At 34.6% G+C, this 15,173-nt stretch overlaps 2 protein-coding genes across 17 annotated transcripts in view; one reads left to right on the forward strand and one right to left on the reverse strand.

Moving 5' to 3' along the window:
• clec16a (C-type lectin domain containing 16A) overlaps positions 1-11,573 on the reverse strand; it is an 81,251-nt gene extending 69,678 nt beyond the window's left edge. For 6 of the 16 annotated variants that reach the window (XR_015480848.1, XR_015480847.1, XM_087244541.1 and 3 more), the window contains exons 1-9: positions 11,401-11,573; positions 10,843-10,971; positions 10,618-10,751; positions 10,374-10,522; positions 6,721-6,826; positions 3,952-4,075; positions 3,567-3,741; positions 1,452-1,502; positions 1,207-1,320 (exon numbers count right to left, since the gene is read on the reverse strand). Coding sequence is in view for 13 of the 16 variants with exons in the window: in XM_087244541.1 (XP_087100667.1) it covers positions 1,207-1,320; positions 1,452-1,502; positions 3,567-3,741; positions 3,952-4,075; positions 6,721-6,826; positions 10,374-10,522; positions 10,618-10,751; positions 10,843-10,971; positions 11,401-11,474 (1,056 nt within the window). In the remaining 3 variants the exon portion in view is untranslated. Of the gene's footprint in view, positions 1-1,206; positions 1,321-1,451; positions 1,503-3,566; positions 3,742-3,951; positions 4,076-4,826; positions 6,827-10,373; positions 10,523-10,617; positions 10,752-10,842; positions 10,972-11,400 lie in introns of all 16 variants that reach the window. The other 10 variants (XR_015480849.1, XM_087244545.1, XM_087244550.1 and 7 more) reach the window with 2 other exon arrangements.
• Positions 11,574-11,723: 150 nt separating this feature from the next.
• Positions 11,724-13,051, forward strand: dexi (Dexi homolog (mouse)). The gene is made up of 2 exons (NM_001003764.3): positions 11,724-12,533; positions 12,610-13,051. The coding sequence occupies exon 1, from the start codon at positions 12,114-12,116 to the stop codon at positions 12,381-12,383; it is 270 nt and encodes an 89-aa protein (NP_001003764.1). The 5' UTR covers positions 11,724-12,113; the 3' UTR covers positions 12,384-12,533; positions 12,610-13,051.
• Positions 13,052-15,173: the final 2,122 nt, after the last annotated feature.

Here is a 15,173-nt window from a genome sequence, read left to right on the forward strand (position 1 = left end):
TTTACTCTGTTGTATATATATATACACACACACACACACACACACACACACACACACACACACACACACACACACACACACATACATTATATATATATACACACTTGTAATTTATACAAATGCAATCTATCTACAGTGCTCAGCATATTTAAGTACACCCCTCACAAATCTTTTTGAATCTTTTGAATTCATATTGTTAATAGGAAGCTATACAATATTATATTTGAGCTTATACATCAGATTAGTCTGTACTGAAGTCAAATCTGGAGCTTATCTAACAAAATAACTCATGATAACGGTCAAAAAAGTAGTACACCCAAATTTATGTAATAGAAAAATATTAAATACAAATAAAAAAAGAGGAAAAATTAAAAGAAGCAAAAATGAAATTTTGTAGGTTGTAATTTGTGTTTGCAATATTTTGCTTGAATTTAAATTGATTATCTTCAACTTCTAAATATGTTTGATGACTAAAATATTGTTTTAATAAACATATCCGTTTAATAAATCTGTTTTGTTTAAATAGATTAAAAAGTTCATTTTTAAAAATGGTTTGTATTTAATTTTGCTGAGCACTGTAACTGAATGAAATAATTGCAAATAGAGCTTTTCTATTAATCTGCTGAAATTATAATTGTATTGCAATCCATAAATCACTGAAAAACAAAATATCACAATGTGAGATTTTTCCAATATTGTGCAGCCCTACCTCCTAATATTAATTACGTTGTTTGTGTTCACTCAAAATGTTCCCTCTCATTTGCCATTCCTGCCCAACACCAAACAAACAATCAACAGAGGATCTGATTTACAAGCAGTGTGCATATAAGAAAGAAACTGTGTCTGTCAGCGAAATGTAAGCTGTCAGTGAAACTCTCAAGTGCTCAGTCTGTCCACATGCAGTAGTATGTTTTAAAGGAATAGTATTAAGTGACTTAAAAATAAACTGGCAAACAGACATGGGGAAATTACGTTGGTTATAGATTATGGATTTCAGTTTTGGTTTCTTTTCCATTTATTGCCACGGCCAAGTTAAATGAAAGGTCATTTAGATAAGCTTTATTTCCCCTGAATATTGTTTCAATAAAATGCCACCTACTGACTAATTGGTTTGTCTCTTATGTCTCTTCTTGTGAGAATCCATCCTTCATGATTACTCACTGTATGCACATTCAAATAAAGATCACAACTGACATATGTACTCACTGAACTCTTGTGAGCACTCTGCTCAGTCTGTAAGGTGAACACCGAGAGGTCTCCGTTCAGGATAACATCAGCCAGAGAGTGAACCAGTGGCTGGTAGTGGATGATCAGGAACACCTAGAGACATTGGACATAATATGTTGTTACATATGCAGCTCAGAGTATAGGCCATAATTGTTATCAGCTACTCATAAAAAAAAAATAAAATAAAAAAAAAATCACAACAAAAACAAACCAGTTTTTTGTACCTGTGACAGCAGGTAGAGTGACACCTGAGGGTTGATTTTGCGGTCTTCAGTCTGGGGAAAATAAATATTGGCATTATGTGGCATGCAAAAAAATCCAAGTTGTGGAAAAAAAATGCAAAAAATAAGAATCACTGTGCTTGAATCACAAACATAAAAATTGCAGTTTAGAAATTTAAATGTCATTAAGTTAGTTTTATATATATAGATAGATATATAGATATATAGATAGATAGATAGATAGATAGATAGATAGATAGATAGATAGATAGATAGATAGATAGATAGATAGATAGATAGATAGATAGACAGACAGAAGTTTGGAGTCAGTACTTTTTTTTCAAGTTTTTTTAAAAAAGTTATTCTGTTCATCTAGGCAGCATTTATAAAATGTAAAAAAAATTTAATTGTTAAATATTTATTAAGATTTTAAATAACTGCTTTCTTAGGTATGTCGTTTTAAATCAAATTATTACTCCAGTCATCATTGCTATTATTACTATTACCATTTTATTATTATTATTATTATTAATAATAATAATAATAATAATAAATATTAGGGTGATTTCTGAAGAATCATGTGACTCTTAAGACCTGTGAATAATAAAGCCATATTCAAATGTCACAGTAAAGACTTTCAGATAATTAAATACTGCTTCTTTACATTCCATTTATGGTTTAATTTTTTTGAGTTTTATTTAAATGAGTAATACAACATTGATAATTACAATAATAAGTAAAGTTACTTAAAGCACCATATGATCTTATTAAAGTACTTTTTAAAAGGTCATGTGAAAAGATCACCCCAGGAATGAAATACATTTTAAAGGTGTCACAATGGAAAACAGTAGTAGTTTATTGTTTATCCCAACACACTTTTATTCAACCAGCAAGTTTTTTTTTTTTTACTGGAAATGACACAGGCTTCTCCCATTCTCAGCTTTTCTTTGCATTTAAACAAAACTCAAAAACTTATGTTATGAATAATTTTAGGTTTGTATGTATACACAGGGTTCATATACAGTTTTACTACCAAAATTCCCTGACTTTTTTAAGACTTTCAAGAACATTTTCATAACGTAATGTTTTATGTAATGTCTACATATACATGGTAAATAATAAGAAAAACAATGACCTTTAAATTTCTTACAGGATATCTACACTGTTTCAATTTGAACTACACTGTTTCAGTTTACTATGATATTTTATGTGAAGCTGCTTACACAGCACTGACCATGTGAAAGCAAGTTTTTGGCCAAGAACAGAAAAGAAGTTCAATTCAATTCAATTCACTTTTGTTTGTATAGCACTTTTACAATGTAGCTTGTGTGGATCCGCAATAGTCCCATTGTAGGATATGCAATGTTGGGATTATAGTTTAATCATAATGGAGTAAAAGTTTATCAACTGCATGCATTTTTAAAGAGCTAGTTTACCCAAAAATCACATACCATTTTCATTACACCCTTCACTTATTTCAAACATTAATATTTGACTTAAAAAAAAACACACAAAATGCATTAAATTTAATAACTCCTATAGTATTGAAACAAGAGAGTGAGTAAATAGTGAGTAAATTTTAATCTGTAAGTAAACTATACCCTTTAACGCCTACAACTGTGTGTGAACATTTCCATATTTCAAATTTTTAAACATCCGGCCACAACAGTTTTTTTTATAATAATAATTTATTTGTTATATATTATTCGAGATTCACTTCTCTACAAAAGCCCCCCAATCAATCAAAATAAGCCTGTTAAATAATCTGGTGAAATTTTAATATATATATTTTATTCATATCGCAATATATATCATAGAAATGTCAGATTTTTCCAATATTGTGCAGCCCTAATTTAAGTATGCAGATATTTGTTAAACTAATTTCCATGACTTTTCCAAAACTTTGTGGGTTTTTTGTTTTTCCAAAACTTTTCCAAGCCTGAAAAAATGCCTTGTCGAAATTCTATGACTTTTCCAGGTTTTCCATGACCACATGAACCCGGTATAAATAATCAATTGATCACTTACAATGGCAAAATGCAGTGTAAGCCTGGATTAAACACTAGCCTACTAGATGCAAGCTAGTTGTTTTTTAGACAAGTGTAGTAATATCCTCACCTGTTCTTGGGTGACCAGTGAATACACATAGAGGGGCAGGAAGAGGCGGTTGAGGAGGTGGTCAGTCAGCACATCATTAAGAAACTCACAATTGATGGTGAGAATGTCATTCAGATAGTGAAGATGGTCAAGGTGCTCGGCTACCAGATCACTGAGTTTTCCTCTGTTTTTATGCCTAATCAGAATAAATACAGATAGGAACGCAATCACAGCATTAATCATACTATATGAAAACAGTACTTAATACATAATGTTAGAAAGAGAAGTTATGTTTTGAATTCAGATGGTTTGGTATGAAGCTCACTGAGATAAAATGTGGACTAAAGTGACACCTAGTGGTATAGAGAATACACAAAATCCATTCTGAATATTATGAAAGCCTTACTCTTCATCAGTCTGCACACATTTGTCCAGCTCGATGACGTGGCTACCGATGAACCAGACCAAATTGGAGAAGTACGGCACAGCTGTTTTATCCCGGATGTAGTGTAGCATGTGCTGGTTGTCCACTGCAGGGATTGACAAACGAGGACATTGTAACTCAGGAACAAACAGAGGGATCAGGAAATAACCACAGTGACGTGCGAAAAGTGTAGCATAACTAATAACACGAGAAAGGCACACACGATGACGGCAACTGGCCCTCATAAAGCGGTTAATTATAGAGCAATGGGCAGAGTGAATGGTCAGATGATGGAGGGTTAAGTTAAATGATGAAACCAAGCCTGGCTGACTACATTTGATCTTATGCAATTGACAAGTCCTGAATTAGGCATGCTTTGAATGTCTAAAGGCTCACTATGCAGTAAACAAAAGCATATGAAAAGGGTTCTGGCTGGGTGCTTACCGCCCCAAGTCAACTGACCTTTGCATGCTCCACTAGTAGAATAAATACAAATATAATACGAGCCTCTTTATGTTTGACATGTGAGATTAGGAATCATTTTAAAGTTCATAAATGGAATACAAGTTGATCTTTAGCCAATGAACCTCCAGAATCTTTTATTAGGAAATTAAAATGCGTAAATACAACCAACACGGTCCAAAGAAATAATAAAATAAAATAAAAATCACCATCAGATACAAAAAAAAAAGGTTGTGAACAAAGGCACCAATAAATAAGTATATTTTAAACTATTATTAAAACGTGTGTAAAGTGTAAACCTTCTGAATACACACACAAACAATGCAACTGTAAACAATAATTCAAGAGAGCATGCAATACGAGTGGCACAAGAAATTCTGAGTTTGACCACTTACATGAGACTGGAATAAGGCACACAGGAGTCACCATAGAAGGAGAGGGGAAGAACAGACAAAGGGTTAAACAGGATGAAGGGACTGAGCTAGTGGAGCTCTGGGCCCTAGAGGCCAAAAGATGAAACCATCACGCCATCTAGTGACTGACGCTAAACCTGCACAACAGACACTCAGGGAACCATAACAGACTAAAATACCAGACATATCGACAAGCCTCATGAATCTGCCAGAACATGCGAAAGCAAAAAGGAAAGCATACTGCCCAACTGCTTAATCCCCACAATCTAGGCATGTAACTAGAGGTTTAAAATAAGTTCAGTGCATTTATATAGTATGCATGTGATCGGTAGGCCCACACTGAATCTGCTTTTTAGCCCATCATTGAGTCTATTTATTTACTTGTGTAAACGTGTATAAATTTATATTTATTAAGTTTTTCAAATTCATTTCAGTAATATTATTGACCAATATGAAAACATTCATCTGAATATTTACAATACAGTTTAGAAAGTAATATTTTTGTCTTTTAGTAGATATATTATTTGACAGACTTGCTTTGTTTACCAAATAAGTGGATCTAGATGGATTTGCATTGTCAACGTTAAAAAAAAATAATAAAAAGCAATTTGTTTTTTCATATATTAAGTTTTTAGTTATGATACTCCCAAAATCACTCCACATAAATCTGCAGTTTTTTTTTTTTTCTCAGCAGAAGTAGCCAAAAAATGTCCGCAGATTCTGTCTAGCCCTAGTGATCGGTCATAAGAAAATCAGTTATACCCCATTTAGACCCGGGAGGTAGACTCATACAGCACTTAAAAATGTTTGAATGACATTGCTATTCACCATATAATAAACAGATAAAAGTGTTACCAGTGTTACACAAAATTTCAAATGCTTGGTGGCCTTAAGATTTTTGTTGATTGCTAAAATTAGTCTCTTAGGCTCACTTATGTTGCATACAGTAAAAGATGAATAATATTGTGAATTAATGTGACAGTTAAATATATTTTGTTTCCATTTATATACATTTAATGTATAATTAATTCAATTGATTACTGCAAAGTTTTACACAGCCATTATGTCATTTTCATGACCTTTCAAAAAAGTAAACAAATAAATAATATGCGCGCAAATTTTGTGCTGCTTCATGTTTCTGTCAACCATGATAAAAATCTCAGGATACTTTGATGAATAGAATGTTCAAAAGTACAAAAATATTAAATGAAAATATCTTCTATTAAAAGCATATACTGTCAATTTTGACCAACCCAATGCATTACAGAATAAAAGATTATAAATGATTACCGATATTTTTACTATTAATTAAAAAAACACCTACTAATATTGACAGAGATGGGTTTTCATATTTGTCAAAAGACTGTATGATAAGCATCTATATTTATTTTAGAACAACTGACCTTTACTTTATAGAACAAGTAGATTTTTATTAAATGCAATGACTTTCAAGCATTTTCAAGTGTTTGCAAATATTATTAGTGCCATTTATATGCACATTTACATTACAGACATGCACTGACAGTACTTTGACCAAAAAAAAAAAAAAACAATCTCCCCAGGGATTGACTAATTATCTAGAAGACAAAACAAATCCCAAAGGCAAGCACAAAGCAGGTAGTAAACATGTCAGTTAATGGAAGAAAGGAAGAATTTATGCTCAAGCACAAGCCAGAGAAACAGAGCAGCATAAGTCCTTTTTCCACCCAATCCAAGTGAAACCCCAGTGTGCCCGTGCATGTATGTAGCGTCAGCAGCGGTTCCTAATGCAAGTGTGTGTTACTCACGGATGACAGAGAGCAGCGTCAGCAGCATTGCCCATGCATCACAGGCATGACAGAGCGATTGACGGCAGTTGAATCAGGGCTCTACTCACCTTTGTACACATTGAGTGTGATAGTCCTGACCGCGATCCTGACCATGCTCTCTGGGTGGTTGAAAAACTTAATGGCCTCCGTGTACAGGGCAAAATCATTAGTGTGCTAGAAGCATGGGAGACAGAGAGCGAGGCCGTCAGCGTGGAGGATTAGCTCAGAGAGAGGAGAGCTGCAACTACTCATGCTACACAACACCTGGAGCTTTGTTTTCTTATGTGAATTCAAGATTTCTACAGAGAAGAAATGGGAACATAAAACCACTAAAATAGTCCCTGAATGCAATACTAATGGATGATAAGTAGATTTAAATGTGTGTAATTAAAATTCTTGTTACATATAACAAATACACACACACACACACACAAAGCAAAGTGTGTTCCCTTTTTTTTTTTGATTTGTAATACTAGATGGAGAAACAAGCTCATTTATTTTATATCCAGATTAAATATGCATTAAAGTTTAATAGATATGCTATATATAGCATGCATTTTATTGATTTTTTACTGTAAAATATAATAGATTTACTATTTGAACAACTTATTTGTTTTTTTTACTAATAACATCTGTTTGATCATTAATAATTAGTAGTATTTTAATTATGAAAACTCCATGTCAAAACAGACTAAAATCAATGAAGCTTATACCTTCCCAATCTTCAATGTTGCGCAGCTTAACTTGTCAGTAGAAACCATTATACATTTGTTCAGTTACATAAAACACATACACACACGCATATTGAAAATGTCCCCTCTTTTTTTTAGTGATGTAAAATCAGACGTTGAAACAAGCTCATTTTTGTTAAATGCACATCCACAGCTATAACTCCCAAACGTTTCCTCAACAATCACTGCTTAATCTCATTTAGTAGGCTGACCTGGCTAATTCTCAAGAGAAGTAACATCTCATACACTGTATAATTTTAGTAGACTTGATCTAGTTTAGTACAGTTTTTGGATTGATATTTTTCTATAAAAAGGATATCTAAAAATGATCGCATTTTACAATTATGTTACATTTGTTTACATTGGTTAAAATAAAAACATAGCTTGGAGTATTTAATAAATACTTTTGAAACAATTTATGAACATACATTATTAAGAAGTAACATTACTTCATCTGCTTACTTTATTTATTTATGAAACTTGGATAACCTGAATAAAAAACAAAAAGCTGTATAGAGCATTCAGAAAGTATTCACAGTGATTCATTTTTGCTTTATATTTTTAAGACAATGTGAAAGACGTTTGTGGAAAATCTTTGTAAATTTAATAAAAATAAATAAATAAATCACAAGTTCTATGCATTCACAACCTGTGCCATGGCACACAATATTGAAATCAGGAGCCCCTTGTCATGCCCGAAATGTTTCTAGAACTTGATTGGATTCAACAAGTGGCAAATTCAGTTGACAAGACATCAAGGTCACAGTCAAGTGAAGGTCACATATTTGTCTATAAGGTCACACAGTTAACTTAATAGTGTATGTAAGAGCACAAACCAAACCATCAAGTACAACTAATTTTTCTGTAGACCTCCGAGACAGGATTGTATGAAGGCACATATATGGAGAAGGGTACAAAAAAGCAGGATTGAAAAAATGGGTTCTTCCTATAATCTGTTGCAGAGCAAAAATGAACATTTAGTGTGGAATTCGATGGTCACTCTGAAGGAGCTCGAGCTTTTCTCTGTGGAGAGAAGAAAAACTTCCAGAACAACAACCCTCTCTCTCTGCAGCACTCCATTAATCAGGCCTGTATGTTAGAGTGGCTAAACACCATGACAGTATGTCTGGAGTTGCTAAAAACTCTTTGTCTGGAGGAAACCATTGGCCAATGCCATCCCTAGAGTGAAGAATGGATGCATAAAGCCAAGATAGCAAAGAGGCTATAAGACAGGGGTGTCCAAACTCGGTCCTGGAGGGCCGGTGTCCAGCTGAGTTTAGCTCCAACTTGCTTCAACACATCTGCCAGGAAGTTTCTAGTATATCAAATAAGAGCTTGATTAGCTGATTCTGGTGTGTTTTATTAGGGTGGGAACTAAACTTTCCAAGACACCGGCCCTCCAGGACTGACTTTGGATACCCCTGCTATAGGGTGTTGATCACCTGATGTGAAGCACAACAGCAAGTCTTTTAGTCTTTTAGAATAGTAAACATGGTTTTCCATGAGAGTATGCACACCAGCCTGTTTGTGTTACTTAGCAATATATATATATATATATATATATATATATATATATATATATATATATATATATATATATATATATATATATATATATATATATATATATATATATATATATATATATATATATATACACACACACACATTATATATATATATATATATATATATTATTTATTATTATTATTTTTTTTTCTTTTCTTTTAATTTTGACCCACTTATGGGACATCTATGTCAAAGTTCCTGAATTGTCCAACCAGAGCTCAGAAATATCTGGAGAGATCCAAAAATGACAATAACTGTTAAACCTGATGAAGCTTGGGAAGGACTCCAAGCATGGAGAAACTGCTAAAAAATAAGTGTGTCAATATTGTAGCATTACACTCAAAAATATTTCAGGCTATAATGAGCACCAATTTAGGTGCTTCAACAAGCTACAAAGGCTTTGAATATTTAGGTCTATTTTTTATTATTTCAATAAATTAGCAATTACTTTATACCAACTACTTTCACGTTGTCATTATGGGGTATCGTTTGTAGGATTTTGAGGAAAAGTATGAATTTAAAATAAAACATAAAATATTCTGGGATAAGGCTGTAACAACAAAATGGAAAAAAACTAAGCACTGCGAATACTTCCGGAATGCACGTAATGTTTAACTAACAAGTGTTGAGAAAGATTTACACTACACTAATCTTATTTTAAAGATTTACTCTTTACTTTAGATTTAAATGTTAAAGTATTTTGTCCTTTGCTGAATAAAAATCCAAAATACAGAAATCTTAATACTAATAACTGCTAAATGTTTAAAAACAGATTATTTGATGTATATGGTTACTGGTGTAACAGGCCAATTCACACCACACCAACAGCACATGCCTCTCTGACACAACATACACAAAGTGTTGTAATCTGTAGGTGTTGAAGAAAAATACTATTCAAATGCATTCTACAAATTAAAATAAACATCAATAACTTACACTGATTTACATAATTCTAACTGTAATTTTACACTAATAATGTATATAAAAACAATGCAGCTTCAAATCTCTCATAGAGTGAATCCTTCCGTTTAGGCCTTCTCTATTCCTGACACCAATGATCCCCAGTATCAAAGGTGCCACAGAATAAAGAGCACACGACTGTTAAACACAACCATTTACAGTACACCAATAACTTCCCCCTATACAAAGGAGCCCTGAAACATATGTCACCTTCCAATCAGCATAAAAAAAACTAGTTAACTTACAACTGGCCCTTTTCTGTCCGAAATGAAACAAAATAATTGCTCAAGTTGCATGAAGACACAGGAAACATGGTTTTACAGAGTCACAGTGAGCTGTTAGCTCTTCCTGGAAGAGCTCTGCTCGATCACAATCGAACCCACAAATAAAAGCCCCCTTCTGCTTTCAGTACATGATCTGTCATTTAAAAAATGAGAGCTGCCCCAGCAAATGCATCTTACCTCATTGTAAAAAAAGTGAACGGTGTGGTTGTTCAGCTTCAAAGACAAAGTCTTCAAAAATGAGATATAGTACGCCATAATTTCTTCATCGGAGAAGTCAAATTTATGCACAATAATGGAATTAACATGATTATTAGACAGCAAGTAATCTGAAAAGGAAAATAATGCAATATTGAACATTCAGAACATTAACATAAAATCATAATGCATTAATCGTCCCCTCCCCCTTTCTGCAATTACTTACACAGAGAGGTCTCATGACTGATGTTCTCGAAAAGAATGTTGAGCGTTTGCAGAAGCTGGACACAAACATAGCGTCCAGATTTCTGTCGTAATATATTGAGGAAAAATGCAAACATATTCTTCTCCAAAAAGAAGCTATGAAGAAAGCATGATGCATTCAGTCACTTATAACATGATTTAGTTTTTTGGAATTTAAAAAAAATAACAACAGAAAGGCAAAACTCACTCAAACACTGAGCTGTCATTCTGATCACCCCAGATGAGAATCTCAGTAATGGAGCGAATAGTTTCCACGAGAAGATTTCTGTTGTGATCAGTCACTGTTGTGTTCTTTGTTAGGACATGGTACATATACCTAAATAAAATATGGTTTGCATGTCAAATGAAATGTCATATTATCACTACACCTTACATATTAACATATCTTTAAAAATTTTCATATTAGAAAGCAACATTAAATAATATGTTTAAAACTACAGTAATCTAACATAATATAGAATTACATAAACTAACTTAACGTTACTGTACAGTGGCCACTATTATTATGTCACAAAAATCTTACTAACGTTAAATAGCTCACTTGATTTTGACAAGTCCGCTGTTTTACACACACAAACGCGGGCTTGATTTAACCATTAAAATTAATTATGTCAGTAGAAATAATACGTTTCAATTTTCTAAACGTACCAATGACTTTCCACAGCAATGACTAACACTGGCTCAATAATACAGCTTTAACTCTACGAGCTAGCGAACTAGCTACAAATTACCCAAAACAACTTACTTCAAATGGTCCAAAGAATGAATGTTTTTAGACTTCCCCTGTCCTCCGACCCAGCTTCTTGACCGCCCAAACATTTTCGGTTGCTTTTATCTCGCAAACTCTATGTTTTCAGCCCAATTTGCTAAGCGTAGGAATCCATATCCGCCGCAGTGAAGGCCCCGGAATCCTCACATGAAAACATACCTGGCGACCTATCGCTCAAGACAGCCCAGCTCACGTTATCTTGGGATTTGTAGTTTATCTCAGTTCTGACTAGAACGCATTAACATCTCACCACCACATCGCCACGCACTCTATTTCCCAGAGTTCATTGCGCAGGCAACGGTTTTGGTGAAGTCATGAGAAAGCGCCGATTGTTTTTGTTTTTCACGCGTTATAAAGCTTCGCCGAGCATTCGGGTGATTTATATTTCTGAATGTTCAGCATTTTAACAAGGACTCGGGATATATGTGTCCTAATGTCAAAGAGCAGCACGTGGCCTTGGAACATTCAAGCATGCTTTCCTTCACTAACTTATGCGCTGTATAGTGGAAACATACGTGATTGTTGAACGGATTGCAGGAGGAATTCTGCTGAAAAGGGAGTTGCACCGCTACTTGACGAAGACGAATGGATACACACTTCATCACTACCTTGTTTCATATAAAGTGCGATTAAATGCCTTTAATGTGTCTGTTCTGCTCTTTGAAACTGAAGTCTATGTGGTGGAGTCTATGACAAACTCAGTTTACTTTCAGTTAGATTCAGTGGAATCGCTAATCGACGAGCTTCCATATATGTATTATCTCGGCCTGTTTTTTGTCAATGTCTTAATCCTCTACTATGCCTTTTTAATGGAGTACATAGTTCTTAATGTAGGGATAGTGTTCTTGCCAGAGGATATGGACCAGGCTCTCGTGGATTTGGGCGTTCTCTCTGACCCAGCATCTATTCCCTATGACACAGACACTGAACTGGATGTTTTTGAGGGATATCTGGAATAGACTAACGCTACTATGACTGGCAATCCCAGCCGAAGCTGCTTTGGGCAAGGTGTCATTTGGTTAAAGGAGAACCATTGTCAAAGGGAACTACATTTGGCATTAAAAGATGCTGCAGTGGTCAGTTAGTATAAAAATGAATGTCATGAATAAGTAAGTCATGTTAAAATATATATGTGATTCATACAAAGTCGGGAACAAATCTACATTAAGTGTCTTGTCCTTACAGGCTGTCCAGACTCGGAGAACTGACCTGCCATCATGCTACATGGAATATTTTACCTGGAACAGATAAGCTGAGCGGACCGTGTGCTTTTCCATGGAGCAGCCAGTCAGTGTTTCTTCAGAGCTCAAATTCAGGCACTAACCACTACTGTGGGTATTAATATTACATTAGCCTATTTATTTTTAGCTTGGCCTTCAGCACTCGGGCAGGATTCTGTGTCGATGTGACCCCGTAGACAGGCGCCCTTAAATGTGGTCTGCCTTGGCATGTTTTCTTTCCCTTTAATACCATTTAAATGAGCAATACGTCATGACACACACACAATCCGCCTGAATCAGTGTTTTATTTTCTATGAGACTCCTTTTGGAACCACATATTTGTGACGAAATGAATTATTTGGCTAAGGTTCATTTACCAGTTCAGTATATATTTAATAAATGATTACTTTGACTTTCCATGGTGTCATATTTGACTTTCAAATCTCTAGTGCCTAATTATAGAAAGTCACTGTGCTAGCTTTGCTTTTCTAAATGAAAACCTACACTGTTACCTACCTGTCTGTCTGATCATAATAACAGAAATATATCCATTCACATGATCTTTCATTTACACAAAAACTATTTACAGAAGAAAGTGTGAGTGGACAAAGTATTTATAATAGGCATGAAACTTAAGGATTTCTAACAGAAACCCATTAGGTTGAATAGGAGTTATACTCAATTAATTTGGAATAAAAGCAAACAAATAAATACACTACTTGACAAAAGTCTTTTCATTGTTCTCAGTTGTAAAAGCAACAAATAATGACTTCTAGTTGATCATTTGGAAAAGTGGCAGAAGGTAGATGTTTCTGATGAATCATCTGTTGAACTGCATCCCAATCATTACAGATACTGCAAATGACCTATTGGAACTCACATGGACCCAAGATTCTCATAGAAATCAGTCAAGTTTGGTGAAGAAAAAATCATAGTTTGGGGTTACATTCAGTTTGGGGGCGTGCGAGAGATCTGCAGAGTGGATGGCAACATAAACAGCCTGAGGTATCAAGACATTTGTGCTGCCCATTACATTAAGCCTGGTTTATACTTCTGCGTCAAGTGACTGGCGTAACTCACGGTGCATGCAACGCGCGTGGCTGTGCATTTATACTTCTGCACACTGTTACGGTTGGTCTGCATTAACACTTCAGAAACGCTAGTTGGCAGTGAGGTGTTAATGCTCCTCTGTGTCGAGTTTCTCCGATGGTGTTTTGTTTTTTATGAACGCTTCCTGAATGTACAAGTGGCTCAAACTCGCTCCTTTTGAGGCAGGACTGGCAGACATGCAACATCTTTAACTATGAGGTAAACACAAAACAAAACTTTCCATCCGGAGATCCTTCACGGGACTTCACACTGGTAAACAATCGCTCCATCGGGCTCACCCAGACTCGTCAGCGATATCAAGCCGACCAATCACAGAGCTTGTGCTACGCATCGTTGCGACGTGTAGTTACATTTTTTGAGAGGTGCACAGCAGCGACGGCCACGGGATAGGGCTATGCGTCAATGCGTAGGCTGAGCTGTAGCATACAAGTGTGCTTGACCCAGAAGTATAATTCAGCCTTTACAAACAACAGGAGAGGGCAAATTCTTAAGCAGGATAAAGCTCCTACTCATACTTCAACCTCCACCTCAACAGTCCTGAAAGCAAAGAAGCTCAAGGTGCTCCAGGATTGGCCAGCCCAGTCACCAGACATTAACATTATTGATGTCTGGGGTAAGTTGGAGGCATTGAAGATGAATCCAAATAATCTTGATGAACTCTGGGAGTCCTGCAAGAATGCTTTCTTTTTCATTCCAGACTTTATAAATAAATTTGAGTCACTACAGAGACGTATTGATGCAGTCAGCCAAGCTCATGGGAGTCAAACACATTATTTATTCTTTTTCCACTGCACCATGACTTTATATTCTATACTGTACATTGTTTCTGTTAAGAGACCAGACTTTTGTCTAACTCAGGTCTTACTGTTCTAATTAAATAATTAAAAATCAAGACATGATCATATTTTATTTTGCTAAAATAAGTGTAATCTAGAGGCCTTTATCTTTTATATATTCCGCTTCTGATACCAAAAGATCAACCAGAAGTCAAGGCATTTGCTGTTCCTAAAACTTTATAGGCGACAAGACTTTTGTTAGGTAGTGTATTTTTGATTATTCGTGTAGTTTTCTTCATAATAAATATATTTTTAACAATGTTAAACTTGTCATTAAAAAAAACATGTTGAAAAAAGAACTATATAGCTAGAGTTTTCTTGTTTTGACACATTAAAATGTGGTTAAGAAATAAATATATATTTTTTCCCAATTCCATTGGTCCAACCATTCCATTGGCAATTACAAAAAATCCTTAGTGTTTAGCCAGTATAAGTCTAAAATTCCATTGATAATGGTCTTAAAAAGTCTTCGGTTTAACGATGAAACCTACAGAATATATCTGTCTACCTGTCTGTCTATCTATCAACGGTATGTATGCAGTGCTTGGATTATGTAATCATAATTTGTAAACATTTTGGCAGT

Source organism: Danio rerio, chromosome 3, assembly GCF_052040795.2.
Source record: "Danio rerio strain M-AB ecotype USA chromosome 3, GRCz13ab, whole genome shotgun sequence".
Lineage (NCBI taxonomy): Eukaryota > Metazoa > Chordata > Actinopteri > Cypriniformes > Danionidae > Danio > Danio rerio.

What these genes read in the sequence shown, in the direction of transcription:
- dexi (NM_001003764.3), top strand. Translation starts at nt 12,114, where the DNA reads ATGACAAACTCAGTTTACTTTCAGTTAGATTCAGTGGAATCGCTAATC.